At 37.2% G+C, this 19,632-nt stretch overlaps 2 protein-coding genes across 6 annotated transcripts in view; both read right to left on the bottom strand.

Moving 5' to 3' along the window:
- Window positions 1-19,632, bottom strand: part of sei (potassium voltage-gated channel seizure) — a 203,455-nt gene that overhangs the window by 12,134 nt on the left and 171,689 nt on the right. For all 5 annotated transcript variants that reach the window (XM_090160405.1, XM_090160400.1, XM_090160401.1 and 2 more), the window contains one exon: window positions 785-1,213. In XM_090160405.1, the coding sequence (XP_090016531.1) occupies window positions 785-1,213 (429 nt within the window). The remainder of the gene's footprint in view (window positions 1-784; window positions 1,214-19,632) is intronic.
- On the bottom strand, window positions 11,481-12,558 carry LOC149925086 (uncharacterized). The gene is made up of 2 exons (XM_090160809.1): window positions 12,150-12,558; window positions 11,481-12,077 (listed from the first exon to the last, which is right to left on the bottom strand). Exons 1-2 carry the CDS (start codon window positions 12,427-12,429, stop codon window positions 11,584-11,586), a joined length of 774 nt encoding a protein of 257 aa, XP_090016935.1. The 5' UTR covers window positions 12,430-12,558; the 3' UTR covers window positions 11,481-11,583.

The following is a 19,632-nucleotide window of genomic DNA, read 5'->3' as shown; positions in this document are numbered from 1 at the left end:
ATTCCTGGTTTAACCAACAAAATAAACTTAAATTACCTAAAGGATTGAAATTGATTAAATGTATTGGTCGAGAGAACGAATTAATTGTTAGATTTTGTTGGCAATCGGTGCTAATGTTGGCGTATTTTTGGAGGAAATACAACACCGAATTAAGTGTTTTAATTTTAAAATGTTCAATAACCAAAAAAGGCGAAACCCACCCAAAACTCCAAGGAACAGTCAAAGCCGATCAATATTCGAAAAATTAACTAAACTGATAATAAAATTACAAAAACCACCCAATATTAAAGCTCGGCCAAAACTCGAATAAATTCCATGAAACCACCCAATATTAAAAAAATTGGCAAAACCGCCAATAAATTCCAAGAAACCACCCAATATTTGAAAAATTGGAAAAGCCGAAAATAAATTCCAAAAACGCCCAATACTTGAAAAATTGGCAAAACCCAAAATAAATTCCAAAAACCGACCATTTTTTGAAAAATTGCCCAAACCCAAAATATTTCCAAGAAAACGCCCAATATTTGAAAAAATGGAAAAACCGAAAATAAATTCCCAAAAATCCGCCAAATATTTTAAACATTTTCAAAACCGCCCAAATTCCAAACCAAAAACCGGAAAACCGCCTAGAATCTTAAATTGGGCAAAACCTTCCCAAATTTCCAAAATGAATTCGGCGTTAGTGAGCATATTGCGGAGATGGTCAATTTTGATTCTCACAAGGGGAACGGGGTTAGGGTGTTGGTGTCGGTGGGTATCGTGAGTGTGCGGGTGAGTGACGTACCTCGTCGGTCTCGGAGCCGAAAAGGAGCAGATCGAAGGGGATGGCGGCGACGATGTCGATGATGAACCAGCCTCGAAGGTAGTGGACGGCGATTTTGCAAGGATGGCTGACGACCTCGTCGTTGGAGTTGACGTAGGTGGTCCGGAAGTTGATGAGGATGTCGATGATGAACATGACGTCGACGATCAGGTCGATGATGACGATGGGGTCGTCCCCGTATTTGGTCTTCCCGCGCTTCCCCTCCGGCTTCTCCTCGTTCAGCAGGAAAGCGGCCACGTACGGGGTGAAGATGGCCGTGTAGATCACCAGCAGCAAAATGATCCAGTCCCACACGGCCTTGAAAGGCGAATAGTGCAATATCGTCCATTTGTGGATACGCGGCTTCTGAAGCTTGTACTCCGGCAGAACGTCCGCTCCCAGAGATAGCACCTATCGAGACACCAAACAAATACGCTTTAGCTTTCTCGAGAGATAGAATCACGGCCCCAATACACATTTGTCCCCGCGGGAAGATCATTTCGCGGGAGTAACGCCATTAGAGGGCGATTTTTAAATACCGAAACTCTTACTAGATGGCGTTGAACTTTTAAAATATGATTTTTGTATTTCATTTTATTTTGTAATTTTTCCGGAGTTCTTAGTTATATATAATATAATAATAAAATAATTATATAACTATGAAAACGGTAATAGTGAGTGTAGGAAGCTGTTTTCTAGCGTGGCATGAAGGGTTTGCCACCACCCTCCTACGCATTGTAATCCGGCCACCTGTTTAAGGCATTAAAAGTTGGTAGATGACTTGGGCCTAAGGTGGTGCCTTGGGTATTAGCCTAGCTGATTATTATTATTATTATTAAAAGGACTTTTTCCAAAGTGATTGATGGCGACACCGTATAATGATAGAGTTGAAGGCTGAGTGCTCCGATTCAAAATTTCCGAATTTGTTTCCCGAAACCATGACTCCCGAACGCGCCTATGTAATTCTAGCCGTACTATTACCAATTCAATGGTGGTAACCCCATTTTACATATCGGGGGGGGGGAGGGGCGTTAAATCCCCGAAATACGACTTTGAATAATGAAGTAAAAATGTATTCCCATGAAATTAGCGCCATCTAGTATAAATAAAGGCATTAAAATCGAACCTCTAATGGTTTCACTGTCAAATATTTCTTTCGCCGTAAGCAATTTGTGAATTGGTCTATTAACATCAAAATGGCAAAAGCGTGTTTTCAAAGTGAATTCGAATAGTAGCATTTTGCAAGTGCGTTTGTGTTTTTCGACAAATGTCACGAAAAGCGGTCTTTAAATCCCTTTTCGAACCCCCGCCGAAATCGATTTTCAGAAAGCATTTTTTACATGTAGCCGACGGAGAAATTCCATAACTAGTCATGAAAGGCTCAACTTCCATTAAAAACCAAAGCAAAGTTTGTGACACAGACAGAATTTTCGCTCAATGGATACGTGATATTTTTTCTTAAAGGTTGAAGGTTAAAATAAGTGTTTTGATTATAAAATACGTGCACGAAATTTGAATATTGGTTTAAATGTTTAAGTTAGAAAGTAAATAAAAAGTACTTTAATCTTTGATAATCTTTAGAGAAAATAGTATAACATTTAGTCTAGAAAACAGTTACAATACTTTAGAAGTACATAATACCTTGGATCAGAAGTACATAATACCTTGGAGCAGAAGTACATAATACCTTGGATCAGAAGTACATAATACCTTGGATCAGAAGTACATAATACCTTGGATCAGAAGTACATAATACCTTGGATCAGAAGTACATAATACCTTGGAGCAGAAGTACATAATACCTTGGATCATAAGTACATAATACCTTGGATCAGAAGTACATAATACCTTGGATCAGAAGTACATAATACCTTGGATCAGAAGTACATAATACCTTTAATCAGAAGTACATAATACCTTTAATCAGAAGTACATAATACCTTTAATCAGAAGTACATAATACCTTTAATCAGAAGTACATAATACCTTTAATCAGAAGTACATAATACCTTGGATCAGAAGTACATAATACCTTTAATCAGAAGTACATAATACCTTTAATCAGAAGTACATAATACCTTTAATCAGAAGTACATAATACCTTTAATCAGAAGTACATAATACCTTTAATCAGAAGTACATAATACCTTTAATCAGAAGTACATAATACCTTTAATCAGAAGTACATAATACCTTTAATCAGAAGTACATAATACCTTTAATCAGAAGTACATAATACCTTTAATAAGAAGTATATAATAACTTGGATCAGAAGTATAAAGTATGTAATACCAGAAGTCCGTAATATATTTCAAATTATTCACTTGAAAGCACTGTGGCTAGCTTAAACTTGTTTTTTTTTCGAAATACTTTTTGAGCATAAGAATAGAAACGGCTCCAAAATATGTCTGTAGCGCCATCTGGAAAATGAAAAAGTGGGATATTTTTTCCCGCTGTCATTGAAGATTCAAAAATGGCCAGATCATTTTTTCAATTTGCATTCTCTGACTGAAGTATTATAATTTATAATTATAAAAATAATATTAACATTATATAGTAGTCGATTTAAACGGATTTATAGATGTTTTTTGAAAAACAAGGAAACGATAAGATAATTTCTATTGGAATTGCAGAAAAATTTAGGTTTCACGAGTTTTAAAGGGAATTTGATTTTTAACTTGGTAGTTTTTGATTGCCAATATACAATACAGGCAAATCGTGTAATTATAGGAAGACATTGAAAATACACAAAAACTACTATTAATAAAAGAACTTTAAATATAAACGCTAAAAACTCAATACACGTATACCGTCAAGCTTAGGCCTTGTCAGACCTTTTTCTTTTTTTGGCAGAGGGTCAATTTTTTGGCGGTTGGATGGATCAACGACACGAAGAAGACTAACGTCACAATCAATAAAATAAACTTCGAATAAAGAAAATACTTTTAATAAAACTGTGAACTCTCTATTTTGCAGAGGTCACCAAAATATAAGAAGACATTTTTTTCTTAGATTATTAGAGGTTTAAGTTAATATTTTTTTCATTATTTCTCTACCCATTCGGGTCCGGAAAAAGTTAGAAGAAAAAAAAATTTATCCAAGACTCTAATATTACACGGTAGACGTAAGTTATTTTGGGAATAAGTTTTCTTAGAACTTCAGCCAATATGCGCTAGAGTGTTTTATTTATAAATATTGTAAACATTTGTGTTTTGACTAACTTTAGGTGCTATTTCGGGGAAATGTTTGGAAAATAATATTTACGCTTTGCGCGATATTTCGAAATGATAAATAATTATCTTTATTAATACCAAACGCAATATAAACGAGAAATGTTTATAATTTATTTTACGTATAATAATAGGTCGATTAATAATAATGAAATGAAAAAGTTTGTTTATTGTGAACATCAACAGTACAAATGTACCTACAAGGGTGTACACGCAAGAGGGTGAAAAATTTCTAAAACATTAGTTATATACATACATACAAGTCGATAGGTCGACACAATGTACTAAGTTATTGTAACCGCAGTTAAAAATGTCTACTTGTTCAGTATATTGGTTGCAGGTTTGTTCTTTGCATCGGGCTTAAAATCTTTGTTAAACTAAATGTAAGAGGTTTGCGAATGTTATAGCCTGGTACATGGAAATTGATGTGAAAGTTTTATCAACCCCCACACAAAGATAATTTCGCGTTTAATGGTGTAAAATTTTATTGTTTCCATGCCTAAGCAGCCTAGTAAGTGAATGTAGTCGTAAGGTTGTTGGGGGAGGAAAAACGTGTGCAAATATTCAACGAATTTTCTTTGAACTCCTTCATCTCTCTGAATTAGGTAATCTGAGCAGCCACCCCATGATAAAATGTCATATGTCAGTTTGGAACGCACTAGGCTGATGTAGAGGTTTTTGAAAGATTTGAGCGATTTCAGTGCCCGAGCCAAGCGAAGGACCCCGAATAGAAGACGTCGAGAACGACCGATGACGTTTGACACCTGTTCTCGGAAATATAGGCCACTGTCCAATATTAATAATAATCAGCTAGGCTGATACCCAAGGCACCACCTTAGACCTAAGTCATCAAGCGACTTTAAAGGCCAATAATTCTGAAGACTCACTTCCTCCTCGAACCACATATACCCAGGTAATTTTCTAATGTTGTAAGTTTCTATAAGCTTTGAAAATGCTTTATAAATTAGTATTTAGTTCAAATATGAAATAATTTAGGAATTATTACGAATAAGAGCTTTGAAGAGTGGCTATTAAATGAATATTAAAATCAAATATTTCATATTTTACGAATTTTTTCGAATAATCATATTTAAAAAGGACAAAGGTACCTCAATAGCTTACATTAACGGTCAAACGATGATGCCATCAAACTTTATTAACTTCTTTATTTTTAATTTGTCGTAACGAGTCCTATTTTTATCAGAACGTCGTCCACTAATCCCACTCTCCAGAGCTTAAAGGGTGGTTTTCATTAGTGCAAAAACGCCACGACGGTGAACGTCGACGCGAAAAATTCCCGTTAGGCCTAATGCAATATTTTTGCGTCGACTCTCACCGTTGTGGCGTTTTTGACCTAGTGAAAACCAGCCTTAAAGAGAGTACAACCTTTTCAGGAATTAGGGGCAATACATAATTCCCTCCCATCATGTTTCTACAGTGGTTATTGAGGAATTATCTCACTAAAAGTAACCCCGCTTTGGTAGCGCTTTAATTTCTCATATCTACTAGAAGGCGTTTCGTGAATCTAAAACCACCTCATTATTACGAAATTATATTTGAATAAATATGCAACTATAATGAAAATAATTCGTTTATAGCCCGGATATTGTTGTTTATACGTTAATTAAGGGTGCATTTAAAAAAGAAACACTAAATATGAAACAATAAAGGTTTCAAGTGAGAAAACCTCTTCAGGGCGGGCACGCTTCCTCTAATAGAAGAATTGGTTCTAGTCTAGCGCCATGAACGAGAAAAGAGAGAAGCTATGGCGCACCCTACCAAACAAGAAGGGTTCTACTCCCTTTAACGACTGAACCGACTAGCTTCCGGCATCGATTTTTTTAACAGGCGAACAAGAGCTGATATTTTTTGATTAATAATTTCGATCCGAAATAAATTTGAATAGCCCTTTTCATTTTGAAAAACAAATAGGCCGGACTTCTTTATACGAGTCCAAAAATTAAATACGAAAACATTGGCCTATAGGGGAGTACAAAGAAGACCAAACTTGTCCCTTCATAAAGTCCACGGTGAATGAAGGGACTAAAGGCCCTGGTCTACGGCGTAATAGACTCAAGTACGCTCTCGCGGCAAAGTAATTAACATTCTCAACTCCCGAAAGAGTGGCTCACCATTCTTCAAAGATTTTCATTTTAAAAGGCGAAGCTGCTTGCCTCTTCTCGGAAAATCGAACGCTTTCCGCCGAGGCTCTGTCCACCAGGAACACCAAGACGGAAGAATTTCAAGACACGGGGAGTGAAATGCCTCCATTTAGAGGTTTAGACAGGACCCGAAGTTCACGTGGAAGCTTGCTTTAGTTAAAAACTTTATTCATAAGCGCGCCGCGAAATAACTTTTCAAACGTTCCCTAAAGGCGCAATAGGCGTTTCTATAAAATAAGTTACGCTTGCTGAACTTTTTCCTATGTAGCTCATTCGTCACGAAATACGTTGAAGTTCAGTTCAGTTCAGTTTATGCTTAAAAACAGGGTGCCTCGTTGAATTTACTCTTATGTCCAGAGCTTCACGTGGTAAAACGTCATCGATACGTCACCCGTGATGTAGCAGCAACATCGAAACAAGAAGACCGATGTTACTTTATAGAAAGGCCTATTACAAATACGATTTTAAACTACAATCTAAGAACCTTGTTCGTCTAGTGATTCCCGGGAGAAAAACCACGCCCCTCTGAATATATTTTTGGGTTATCATGAGAGATAGGAATCCATACCTATACTTGGAATGCTTATCGCGGCAGATTTTCGTCTCGATGTGGCTGACGGTTTTTTTGACGTCACTATGTTAACTTAACAAACAACATCGTGAGAGGGGAGCGCGCGCAGAGGGGATTGTTTCTCTCGTAGGCGGGGCCAAAGCCGTCAGAGTGATTTTACCATACGCGATACGGCAGGATAAGCATTCCAAGTAGAGGTATGGGTTACTGTGAGAGCGGATACCATAGGTGCGTCTACATATTCTTCGTTAAGTTGAATGCTTCCACGTATAAATATCATAATTTTGACATTAAATAGTGGAAAATATTTAAAAAAACTTCAACGTCAATTTAAGAACGAGATATCGAGAAAAGCCGAAGCGTTTGGTCAACTTTTGTCCGTTTTACTTAATCTTACTTGTTGGGTTTTTGGGACTTACGCGGAAATTCGTCACTTACAGCGTTAAGCCATTTCAGTTTAAACAAAGAAGAGCCAGTTCCAGCAAAGCGAATTAAATATATAAGAGATTTATTTCTCGGGATTTGAGCCATTTCCACACACAGATTACGATTTTAGCATATATTTTGAATGGATGTTAGGCTTAGCTTGGATTTGATAACGCTAAAATTTACCAGATATTTTTTCAACTGATATAAAACGAGATTACCATTTGCGAAAAGGCACGCCAATATCCATTAATTTTTCTAAGGGGGTTTTAATCATTTTTGGTAGTAAAAATCTAAGGTTAAGAAACAAAAGAGCTGAATAAAATTGCTTATTTGGTGTGCGCAAGAAAATACTATGACTCAATTAAAATTCCCATAATTTTCTAAGGCTTAATAAAATATTTTGTACGTGTACAATTCGGTCTGACCGGTTTGTAAATATACAAAAGAGAGTTGTTAATTTTCCGGAAAAATCAAACGCGTTGTTTCGCAAATTGGAAAAATATAAAATTGAAATATATATTCCATTTTAAGGGAATGAAAACTCTAATACAAAATTTTTAAAATAATAATCTTTATCCACATAATAGTGAGTGTAGGGAGCGGTTGACTCGAGTGGCATGAAGGGATTGTAACCCAGCTACCAGTATTAAATGCATTAAAAAGTCGCTATATGACTGGGCCCTAATGTGATATCAAGGGCATTAGCCTAGCTGATTATTATAATTTTCTAATGAACGTAACAAAATTCCTTTTACACGATCAAATTTACGACTTGTAAGAAGTCCAACGTCGTTTGAAAGAAATGTCTCCAACACCTGAAAAACCGCGATTATGTTGGTCAGAAAGAGTACTTGAGCGTTAAATGATCAAGGATTTTGCAGGCTTACGTCTTGTCTTCACGAATACGTCAGAAAACACAAAAGGATGTCTATCGGGAGAAAACAAATACCCAAGACGAAAGTTCTTTCGCGCGTGCTCTTTATAAATATTCCTTTTCAAAAGAGATATCCCCGAAACCCGCGGAGCATTGCTTTTTTGAATACAATACAAAGGCGAGCGGACAATAGAAGACAGGCTATAGTTATTGATTGTTTCTTGTGCCCTACAGCTATCGCGTCACTGATCAAATAATAAAATATTACAAGCGTCAGTTTACCAAGGCGCCTATCATAAGGTAACCATAAGTAAAGGTCTATCATAGGGGCCCATGGTGTCCTGGAGATAAGAAAATTAACGTACGACGATAGGGCAGTAGCCACATCTTAAATATTCTATTGGTAGAGCAGCCACACTCGGGGTTGATAAATGTCACAAAAAACGCGTCTAAATATCAAATTATAAAAATAAATACCTCCAACTCTTATAAAAGTCAGTTCTAGGTTCTTATGAATCATTTTGCAACGATAAATGCTAATTTTAAGTTTTAAAGCGATAAAATTGTGAATAAGCCTTGGCTACGGTGCTAAGGGCTCGCGGCGTAGATTTCTCCCGTGTTATAAACGTTCGCGCACGGCTTGCGCGCATTCATAATGCATTTCACGAAATTTATTTCAGAAATGCATAGTTGAGGCAATGAATATAAAGCCCCAGGAATGGAAGGTGTAGCTCCGTCTAGTGGAACTTTTGCGCCTTTCGTTTTTACAGAGAGACCGGGTTGCGTTAACCGTTTCCGGTTACTCTGATTTGCTCTGCCGGAAGTTTCTAACGCAACCAAAACACGCGGTCAATAATATCAATCCTTCCATTCCTTGGGCTTTATATTCTTTGGTTGAGGACGTAGCCACTAGGAGGTGCAGATTTTGAATACCTACCTCTTAATTTTGGCCTAGACCTTTGCTTATTGGGGACCTTATCATAGGCTTACGTTCTCGGATTTCCACTCGGAGAAAGTTGTAGATGACGTGAATCTCGTTGGAATCTTAATTGGTTTATAAAAACCGCAACTAGGTTCTTCGAAGGGTCACCCAAAAAACAGGCAATGGCCTAGCAATTAGGCTTACAGCTTTACGAAATGGGTTCGAAACCTTGGCCAGGGTAAAAGTGGGCTCCCATCAATGTCGCGGAAGCGATTGTAAGGAAGAAATCCAATTAGAAAGCTTCAAATTGCTTTTCTGGGCAGACGACAACGATTCCTCGGGCGCAAAAAAACCCCGGGTTCGTCAAAGATCAACAAGACCATCCTCATCTAAATAAAGACTCGAAACCGGACGAAACTCCGAAACGACTGACATCCGTATATCCCAATATTGACGTTCGACGTGGCACGACGTGGGACTCTAACGATAATGGACGCGTTAAGAAGTTTCCGGGGACGCGTTGAGCCTTAAGTAGTGGGCGTTTCCGGGGTGCGTATATTAACGACCATTTAGTTTTATCGCTACAATCGATGGATAACAAGCTCCGGAGGATTTCGAAAACGTCATCCAGATTTAACCGCTCGAAGACGGATAAAAAACAGACGCTCGCATCAACAATCTGACTCGTTTGTTTGACTATTTACAGAGACAACTAACTTCATTATTCCAGAAACCGATGGAGAAATGTTAGTGATTTAAATAGAATGTTTATAAAGACAATTTTGTCAATGTGGTGGAATGGACAATCTACACATGGGGCGCGTCAAAATTCTAAGAATTCTTCCCTTGATAGGGATAATTCTCACTTCTCAAAGGAAATGAGAAAAATAGGATTATATTTCTAAAAATATAGGACTTTATAGGACTATTTTTACAAAATTATTGGATTTTATAGGACTATATATGCTATTTAATTTACTAACTTTATGCATTTAAAAACAAAATCTATATTTAGATAAATAAATCTTTGATTGGAAGAGATGCATTATTTGTTTGAAAATCAATAAATTAAAATAATAAGAAAAACGGACATTACTTCTGGGCAATTTCCTTGAAGGTGTTTTATTGAAGCGCCTATTTGCTATATTTTATCTAAATTATTTATATGTGTGAAATTTATCGAAGCCTTTGCACGAAAGCGTTCGGCAAGATTCTACGTCACGTTGAATAACCATGGACAAATTAATAGCTCAGAGCCCCCACTCAAATCTACAATTTTTTATAGGAAAAATAGGATTATATTTCCAAAAATATAGAACTTTATAGGACTATTTTTACAAAATTATAGGATTTTATAGGACTATATATGCTATTTAATTTAATAACTTGATGCATTTAAAAACACAATCTATATTTAGAGAAATAAATCTTCGATTTTCACTTAAAAAATAGAAACTATTTAACCATTTTATCACAAAAATATACTAGTAGCTAACCATGTTAACAATAACTAAAGTATAGACTAGAATGACTTGGTATAGGAATTTATCCTATAGCTAAATCTAGCAATTTAACTGAGTGGTTGGATTTGAAAAGGGCAAAATATCAAAATTATAGGATTTTATAGGACATTTTTGAAAATATAGGATTTTATAGGAATTATAGGACCACTGGGGGCCCTGCGTAATCTCTTCTCGCGAGCTCTCTTGAGAAAAATGAGAATGCCTCCGAGCATTCTCACTTGGTCAAAAAGGGGGGATATTATAAATAAAAATGGCAGCTAATATTCTAATCAGTTTACTTGATGCTGAAGAAAATAAACAATATGATATTTTTGTGGACGAAAATGAATTTAAGAGAAAACCGAATGTTAAGTTAATTTATAATTAAATATTTATTGTTAAATTATAAATAAAATGTTTTCTTCCTTCATTTATTGTCGCGAAATCATGTATAAATAATATTTATTGTCAAAGGTTTAGTTTACAACGTTCGTGGGATTCTCGTATGCGGCCATCTTTAGAAAAATTGTTTTAGATTTGACGCATTTTAGTGCGTTCTCACGGGGAGAATTATTCTCAAGAGAAGAATTCCTTCTTAGAATTTTGACGCGCTCCTGATTGTATCAAATGCAACATAATAATAAACAAAATCTTGTGATCGCCAGGCAAGAATCGAAGATTGTCAAAGAGGGGAAATTTGGGTGCTTCTTCTATTTCAGTTTTCTACCTTTAAAATTGATGGCGCGTTTTTCGTCACGGATTTGATAAGAAAATATTGGACTTATAAAAATATATTTGTTTGCTAACAAGCTTTACGATTTGGTTTTAATATAACTATCGCCAATCACCCCTCTGGTGGAATAAATACATCTGGTGGAAGAAATGGAAATTTCGTTTTTTGCTCCCTCTAACGTCTTTGATTTTCTTACCAAGACTGAATTGGTTAGCGAATGTTATGGTAAAAAGGCATGGACTCATTTTTCGTGTAACAAAATATGCAAATTTTATTCGTGGTGCCTATAGCTGATTATTATTATTATTTAAGAATATTTTATATATTTTTTTTTTCTCCAAATCAATTCAGCTGCTTCTTAGGATAAGTTATCAGTAGAAGAAATTTGGTGCGAAAGATGAGGGTTTTGCATTTCTCTGGTAGTGTCATCATCTTCCAAGACTTCTATCCATAAATCGAGAGCGTCGTTTAAAGCTTCTTTCGCTGTCTTAAAAAAATCTTTCCAAAAGGCTTTATCAATATCGTTGAAGCTCTCAGAGTTTATCTCCAGAAGGACCTCTACGTAAGTTTCATTCGTCGCGTTTACGGCCACTTGGACCGAAGATTTCAGGTATTTTGACTTAATTTCCATAAAACCGTCATCTTGGACGATACCTTGGATAAAATCATCTAAAACGTCGTCAAATACCTCCTTCGCCGTATCATAAACGTCTCTCAAGGTTTCGAAGGCCACGGTGAAAGCTGGTTCGTTGGAAGTCCTCTCTGTCCAGACAGACGTTGATTTTACGGCTTCTATTGTCTTGTTGAACGCGTATTTCATGAAAAAATAAAATATTCCACCAATTGTTTTATCTATAGACGTTGGGTAGAAATCTTTAGGGTCAGTAAACAACAATGCCATTTCTTCGGCCTTCAACATCCGACCTTCACTCGCAACGTCAAATTCTTCTTCTAACTCGCCGCTGGCAGCTTCGATGTCCGCGTCTAACGCTTCCTTCACCGCGTCAAAGTTTTCGTTCAAGAATTCGATGACCACGTCGAAATAATGTTCCATTTCGAGTTCCGTTTCAGGGTGGTAAGTATTTTCATCCAAGTTTTCACTCGCCCTGTAGAAAACGGATATCGCGAAGAGAAAGGTCATTCCGTAAGCCACTTCTTCTACGTCTTTTTTACAAGCCGAAACCGGACATTCATAAGTGGCCATATCTGGCGAACTAATTTCGATCAAGTGGTCCTTTGATGAAGATATTTCGACAATTCTCTAGCAAAATTTTGAACCGTTATGAAAAATTAGGTTTAACGTTTTGACAAATATTTTCGATTTTAAAGCGCGATACTTTTGAAATCGCGCCACGCGCAATTTTATTATCCAATTAGATTATTAGTTCTTTCTATAAATTAACGTGGCCTTGCCTTCTTGTTTGAATGTTGTTCTTACGTCACAGTCTCTTACTTTTACGAGTCTATGCTAGCTAGGAGCAACAAACACAGCACCCCGCACAAGGAGAAAGCAACCCGTCAAAAGTCGTGGATTTTCTCGCGTACGTTTTTCATTGGCTAGACGCTTTAGCGCCTGCTGCCGTCGGAAGGGGAAAATTCGGAAATTGTCTTCCCCCCCCCCGCCCGTAAAACGTTCAGCGTAAAGGCTCGTGACGCTCGTCCAATGAAATTCGTACACAACCCTTCGTTAGCGTGTTTAAAGGCTAGCTGCGTTCTCCTTGTGTTTGTTGCTCCTAGATGCCAGACATTAGGTCTATTTTTTAGTAGGGCAAAAAGCTCACCGTGGTTTCGTTTTGGCGAAATATAATTTATTTGTTTTGTAACGCAAATCTGGGAATAATTGGTTTTTACTTGATGTTTGCTTATAGAGCGCTTGTCGTCATAGTGTCGTAGGAAGTTACTGAACGGTGTTATTTCTAGTTTTTAAATATGGCGGCCATAAATCAGAGGAAGCGAAAAATATTATTTCCGATAATTATTGAGTTGGTAAATGACGAAACTGTTGATGATAATATTCTTTATTGTTGCAACGATCAGTCTTTTATTAAAAAATATAAAACGGTCATTGCAGTAGCAGAGGCATTCCAATTAAATGTTAGGCTTTAATAATTATTAATAATAATTAATTAATAATAATAATAATAATAATAATTTTAACTCCTCCGCCAGCTAAACTGCGAACACCGACGCTTTTGACGTCAAGTCATCAAAAAAAACCTTGGGTACGTTCAGCAGAGCTCATCGGACTCACCGATTACTAATCGGTGACATCGGTTTCCTACTGTACGCTTTGTCGCGTTTCCGGTTTTGACGTCACGATAGTCATCGGTTACTCACCGAAGTCATCGGCTGGAAGAGTCGGTTTTTCCGATGACTGACGTCATTTCTGACGTAAAACTATGGCTACGTTCAGCGGGACTCAGCGGACTCAGCGCTGAGCGTTGAGCTTACTGTACGCTTTTTTTAACTTCCGGTTTCTACGTCATGTTGCTCAACGAAGTCAGCGGTCGGAGGAGCAGGTTTTTCCGTTGCTCATCGGTGTCGTGACGTCATTCGACAAAGTTAAAGGAGGGGTAGCAGACGATATTTTGTTCGTTAAGTCAGCGAGCTATAAATCGTACAACAACTTTTAGATTTTTGTGACGTAGCGTTGATTAAAAGAAGTCAACGATAACTCAGCGGTTTTTCTCCGTTGATAGTTGTTGAACGCAGCCTAGTATAAAAGCTACGCTATTTTAAAAAACACCGATTCCTGAATAAAAGCGTTCAGCAACTTACGACGTCATTATGACGAAAAAGCTCATCGGTGGAAAATATCAAATCCATCGGGTGTTTTTCCGTTGACTGCTGCTGAACGTAGCTCTTCTCTCCGAGGTGGTTTTTGTTATGAGCATCGGGTGCCCATCATGACGTTAAATCGGAAACGCGAAAAATCGTACTGTAACAAAATATTGGCATCGATTGATCCAGTAACCGAAGAACCGAAAATATTTTGTCTTGGGGTTTTTATTTAAGAGCCTATTGCGGTATTTTGAAACTTGTATAAAATCTAGTCGAGAGGTAATATCCCTCCTCTTTGTTTCACATGGGTTTAGAAATTGAAAGGACGGGACAATCGATTGTCGGTTTAATCTCCTTCTTGGAAACAAAACCCGCCTAATGTTAGATCGAAGGAAATCGTCTTGAACGTTCGAGTAAAACCCTCGCTTATTTCAATGGGACTAGGTCGTTCGGCTAGACGCAACCTATCCCTCAATTCGATTACCAATTCAAACGAGGATTTCCAACTTTGATTATTATTTCAATCAAATGGGGAACTTAACCTTCAGCGCGTTCTTTACGGAAGAGTTCAACGATTTTTGGGATTACCTCCGCGAGAATTCACTTAGCAGTGCCGAAAATGCCGAAAGCCCTAGGAAGGAGCGGACAATATTGGAACCAATAATGGACGACAGAAATAAAGGTTATATTCCCTTTAAACGATTGTTACAAAGACCTTTCTCGTACAAAGAGTTATCTATAATTTCCATAGAAACAGATCACTTTTATCGATTAGTTGCAATTTATTGGTGAAATGGTAATTTAAAAATAAATACCAGGTACTGAAATCCAAAATATTTTATATTATTTTGTAAGTGGGAAAATTTTCCGTGGACAAATTATCACTCCGAAAATTTTCGAGGTCTTTTTTCCGGAAAATTTTCCGTATTTTTCCAAAAAAAAAAGAAAAAAAGTTTTAATTCCATGATTAGCCTAATACTGTTAGGAAATTTAAATTTCGCGGCATTTTCGCCTCGTTTTGTCGAATCCAAAAGTAAAACGAAACCACCATGAAAAAAGAAATATTTCAAATTTTTATTTTTCCGATTTGCGGAAAATTTTCCGCATTTAATTTGTCCGGAAAACTAACAACTCTATTATTTTCCCACGCAATAAATATCGGAAAAATTACTTTAAGAATTGCCAGGTGTAAATGACGTCCATTTCGAACAAACAATTAAATAAAACTATCGAAAAAGATTTCCCACCATTTAAAATTGTATTTTTAAAAATAGCCCAACTTATCGCACATTTCTTGGAAGAAACTCAAGAAAGGAGCCCATTTTACAGTCTAATATTAAAGAAATGTAGTAGAAACGTTTAAAGAAGACTGAATTATCGCGCAATTCATTTTTGAATTCTCGAAAATATTGGTGAATCTTCTTAAGAAGGCAAATTAGTCCAGAAAGCCGCCCACTGGCAATTCTCAATTGACTTTTACAACATCGAAAGTTAAAATTGAATAACTATATGAAATTAATATACATTCAGTCCATTTCAATTTATAGTGAAATTCTTCACCAATTATTGCAGCAGACATCTTTTAAGCTCGGGCTTCCGTTGAATTCCAACGTTCAGATATTTATATGAAAAGTCAAAATTTCAGCCAGAGATTCCAACAGTAGACCGGTTTCACCCGTTTTGGGCTCATCAGTACTATGTAGGAACTCTGTCTTTACTCGGCCGAAGTACCGCGTATCGGTTTATCCGAAAGTAAATGAAACGATGTTATCAAACTGCTATACTCCCCATGTTAGAGGCGTTTTCCTTATGAAGTTTCATTTTGACCTCGAATTTGAAATTTTGCGCGCTCCTCGGCCGAAATAAAAACGTTTTTGTTTTTATGAAACCATTTTTTATACATATAAATAGCTATACCCACAATTCCCAAGCGCAATTGCGTCCAAAGACGGGGATGGCAATTAGCTTTTATTTGACTCGATTTTCTCATCATTTTCATCAGGAAAACGCCCTCCGATTCTGAGCGCTATTTCGACAACTTCGGTTCATTTACTTCTGCCAATATTGAATCGTAAATAAAACAAAGAAGATATAAGAAAGAGTGAAAAACAACGAAAGTTAAAATGTGCACAAAATTTTTTATTTAAAATTTAAAATATTCGACCCGACTAGTTTCGGTCACGTTATTGTGCCGTCTTCAGTGGTGTGTACCGTTTTACATTTGTGTCAATTATTTATAACCTCGTTAAATTTTAAATAAAAATTTTTGTGCACATTTTAACTTTCGTTGTTTTTCACTCTTTCTTATATTAACTTGCACAAGTAGCTAGAATTTTTAAATTAAACAAAGAAGAATTATCTCCAAAATGGCCAAACAGAGAACAGCGGCGCCTAATAGCGGCCAGGTAGTCCGTGCCCAAGCGTCCACGTCAGCCAATAGGAAACATAGAAACAGGACGAGACAACTCACAGTATCCGTAGTGTTATTATAAGAGCGCAGACGCCCTTCTGACCTTATCGTGCCAATCTTTGATCCTCTGGTGCACGGCTCGGAACATGGTGCCCATCCTACGCCAGCGGACCAGAATGAGACTTCGGCGGGTCGCGTCTGTCTCCTCAAAGACCGAAAAGCGCGACTGGCAGAGTGGCGAATTTTACATTTGCAGGAGCGCAAACTATTTCTTTCCGTTCAGAGAGACTAGCAACGTGAAAAACTCACGCGATAAAAAGAGCCTTCGGGCGTCTACAGGAATGAGATATTTCTACTTCCGCGAATGGAACGGATTAACCGCGCGCGCGCTTTCGCCAAGGTGTGGGCGGGGTGCACGAACCACCGAAAATCCCGAGCTCCAAACGCTCGGATACCGGAGAACGCTTCGACAGCGGTTCCATCAGACGCTTTCACGCTCAACTCGATTGATTCCGCGGTCTAAATCGACGAATACGGACTTTACCCCGCCGCTTATTACGGGCCGTTGTGTCGGCTAACGGCGGACGCTTTAAACTCCGGGAAAGAGATTGGGGAAGAGCGCATGCGTCGGAGTTTAGGAATGGAACGGGGGGTTGTCATGGCAACGCCATCAATTGCCAGAGCCGAGGAAGCCCGGCTCGATTCCCCGTAGTAAGATGTGGATTTTTTTATTTTACGTTTTGAGAGGCAATTTTTTCGTTTAACTCTTTTGGACCACCCAAAACGATGGCAGACTGGGGTTGAGTGTCTCACTGTTGAGTGCGCGAACATTTTTGATTTAGTATTTTGGGGACTACGAAACCGGCAGTGTATTTCGAGAAAATAACCCGACTGATTTTATTATTGATAACAATAAGGTTATTTATTTGACCTTTTACTGTACAGGGTGTTTCAAAAGGTTATGCAAAAATTTGAATGAGTTGTAGGGAGTTGTAGGGGGTGAGTTGAGAAGTATGCCTGTTTTTTCCCATTTTCCTACGATGAGTTAAAAGAGCCACAGAGGGCTTCAAAGTATGGCCTACTAGCCCCTAAAAGTAGGCTGCAACCAGCGCAAAACCAAGCAGCGGGGAAAGGCGAACATTAAGGTTTGGGTTCGTGTGATAGGTAAAAAAAGAATTTGTAAACAAATCGAGGTAACCAGCGTAAAAAAGTAAACTTAAACAGTATTTAAAGTCCCTGCTGCTTGGCTTGGCGCTTGTTGCAGCCTACTTCCAGGGGCTAGAAGGCCACACTTTGAAGCTCTCTGGCGCTCTTTTCACTCATCGTAGGAAAATGGGAAAAAACAGGCATACTTCTCAACTCACCCCCTACAACTCCTTTAAAGATTTGCATCACCGTTTGAAACACCCTGTATAAACGTATTAAATTAATTTATAAATGCCATATTTATAATTTTAATTATTACGTTTAATATATTTGCGTATAAAAAGTTATAGTTTGTAACTTATTCGCGGGCAGGTTGAAATGTTTTCGTTGTATGTTTTTCTTATACTTTTAAAGAAATCGTTTATCTTCGCAAATCCGAACACTTAATCTATCATAAAAGAGTAACTCGGTTCTCATTTTACGCGCTATTTATTTTTACGAGTACAGTAACAAGTAGGATTTCCCGCCATTTTTACGACTAAGAGAATTTATGAACAATACCCGCTCTTTTATCTAGTCATTGCCGGGCGTGAAAAAGCCCAATTACGGACTAGCCGTGATTTTAGCCATCGCGTTTTTTTTGTTATCATTATCCGATACGGCCAAATTGAATATACATAGAATTCTAATCAAAGGGACGCAACAGAGTTGCAAATGAATTAGATCCTTCCCCCTTTAATGAAGCCTTTCACTGGCCAATGGCCTTCCAGGGTAGACCCGATTATTTCTCGTTCTTTCCAACTCGGAAAGGCAGAAGACACGCTGTAAATTATGATCTTCCCCGCTCTAAACAAATGGAGGTTGCCATCCGAAGGCTCACCGGACAGTTCGAATAAAGGAAGGCGCGGCCCCTTTTTCTCCTTTCGAATTACGTCCCGATAAGGAACGTATTAACACAAACTTTACCCTCTTCACTCTCGCGATTGAAGTATCCGGTTGCGAGCGTCTCTCAGAGGCGACACTGACGTAAGGCGAAGCAATCAATGCCCGAAAAGCGAGACCAGAGTTCCGCCAAAGAATAATTTTTTTTACGACTTCAAAGATGATTAAAATTATAATATTTTCCCCAAAGACTCGTTTGATTTAAAATTCACGATTTTATATTACTGGTTTTAATAATTCAAATATTTTTTTCTCAAGCGAAAATTTCAAGTATTATATTTTACTAAAGCGAAATTGAAAGCGAAAATTTCAAGTATTATGAATTTCTAAAGCGAAATTAAAAGCGAAAATTTCAAGTATTATGTTTTTCTAATTTATTGATCAAAGACTCAAATTATGAAAAACATTTCGTAAAATAAACAGAGTTAGACGAAACTTTTGTAATTGCGGCATCTTCAAACACGAATTAAATAAGGAAAGAGCCTATAAAATATCCACTCAAATTAGAAGCAAAATTTTAAAATTAGTACGAACTTCCATATTTATGTCGCCAGGTTTAACATAAGCTGATTGGCGCTAGTTACCGTTATAATCAAATCGTACCGCCTGTTAGCAGGAAAGTTTTAAATTTAGTTTCTACTCCTTTTATAAATAATTCTATTCGACCGAAAAATAACGCTACGCCCCCTTTCGTTCGACATTGAAACTAGATAGGTAGCGGCTAAAGCCGACGCTAGTAGTTTTGCCTCATTATTATTTGTAAATTTGACTTTATAAATAATGAAACTTGCATTTTAATATAATTTTTATATCCTTTGTTAATATTAAGTTCGTGATGTTAACAAAATTCTCCCGTAATCCAACATAATCCTACATCCTTTTGGAATTTTCTAGTAGTTTCGCGATGAGACTGATTTTTAGTATCTATCTAAGGTAACCTACACGACGGCTGTATATTTTATTGTTACACTTTGCTTTATTTAAAAAAATCTTATAGAAATTAAGTGCAAAATTTAAATTTTATTATGACTTCCTAGATGGTAGAACAGAGTAGGGAAAACAAGGAAATCATGGAAAAGTCAGGGAATTTAAAAATGGGCCTAAAAAGTCTGGGTATTTTAAGAATTT

This window comes from Leiobunum rupestre, chromosome 10, assembly GCF_980474605.1.
Source record: "Leiobunum rupestre chromosome 10, qqLeiRupe1.1.hap1, whole genome shotgun sequence".
Classification (NCBI taxonomy): Eukaryota; Metazoa; Arthropoda; class Arachnida; order Opiliones; family Sclerosomatidae; genus Leiobunum; species Leiobunum rupestre.
The sequence above is the reverse complement of the archived record's forward strand: the minus strand, read 5'-3'. Positions and strand labels throughout refer to the sequence as shown.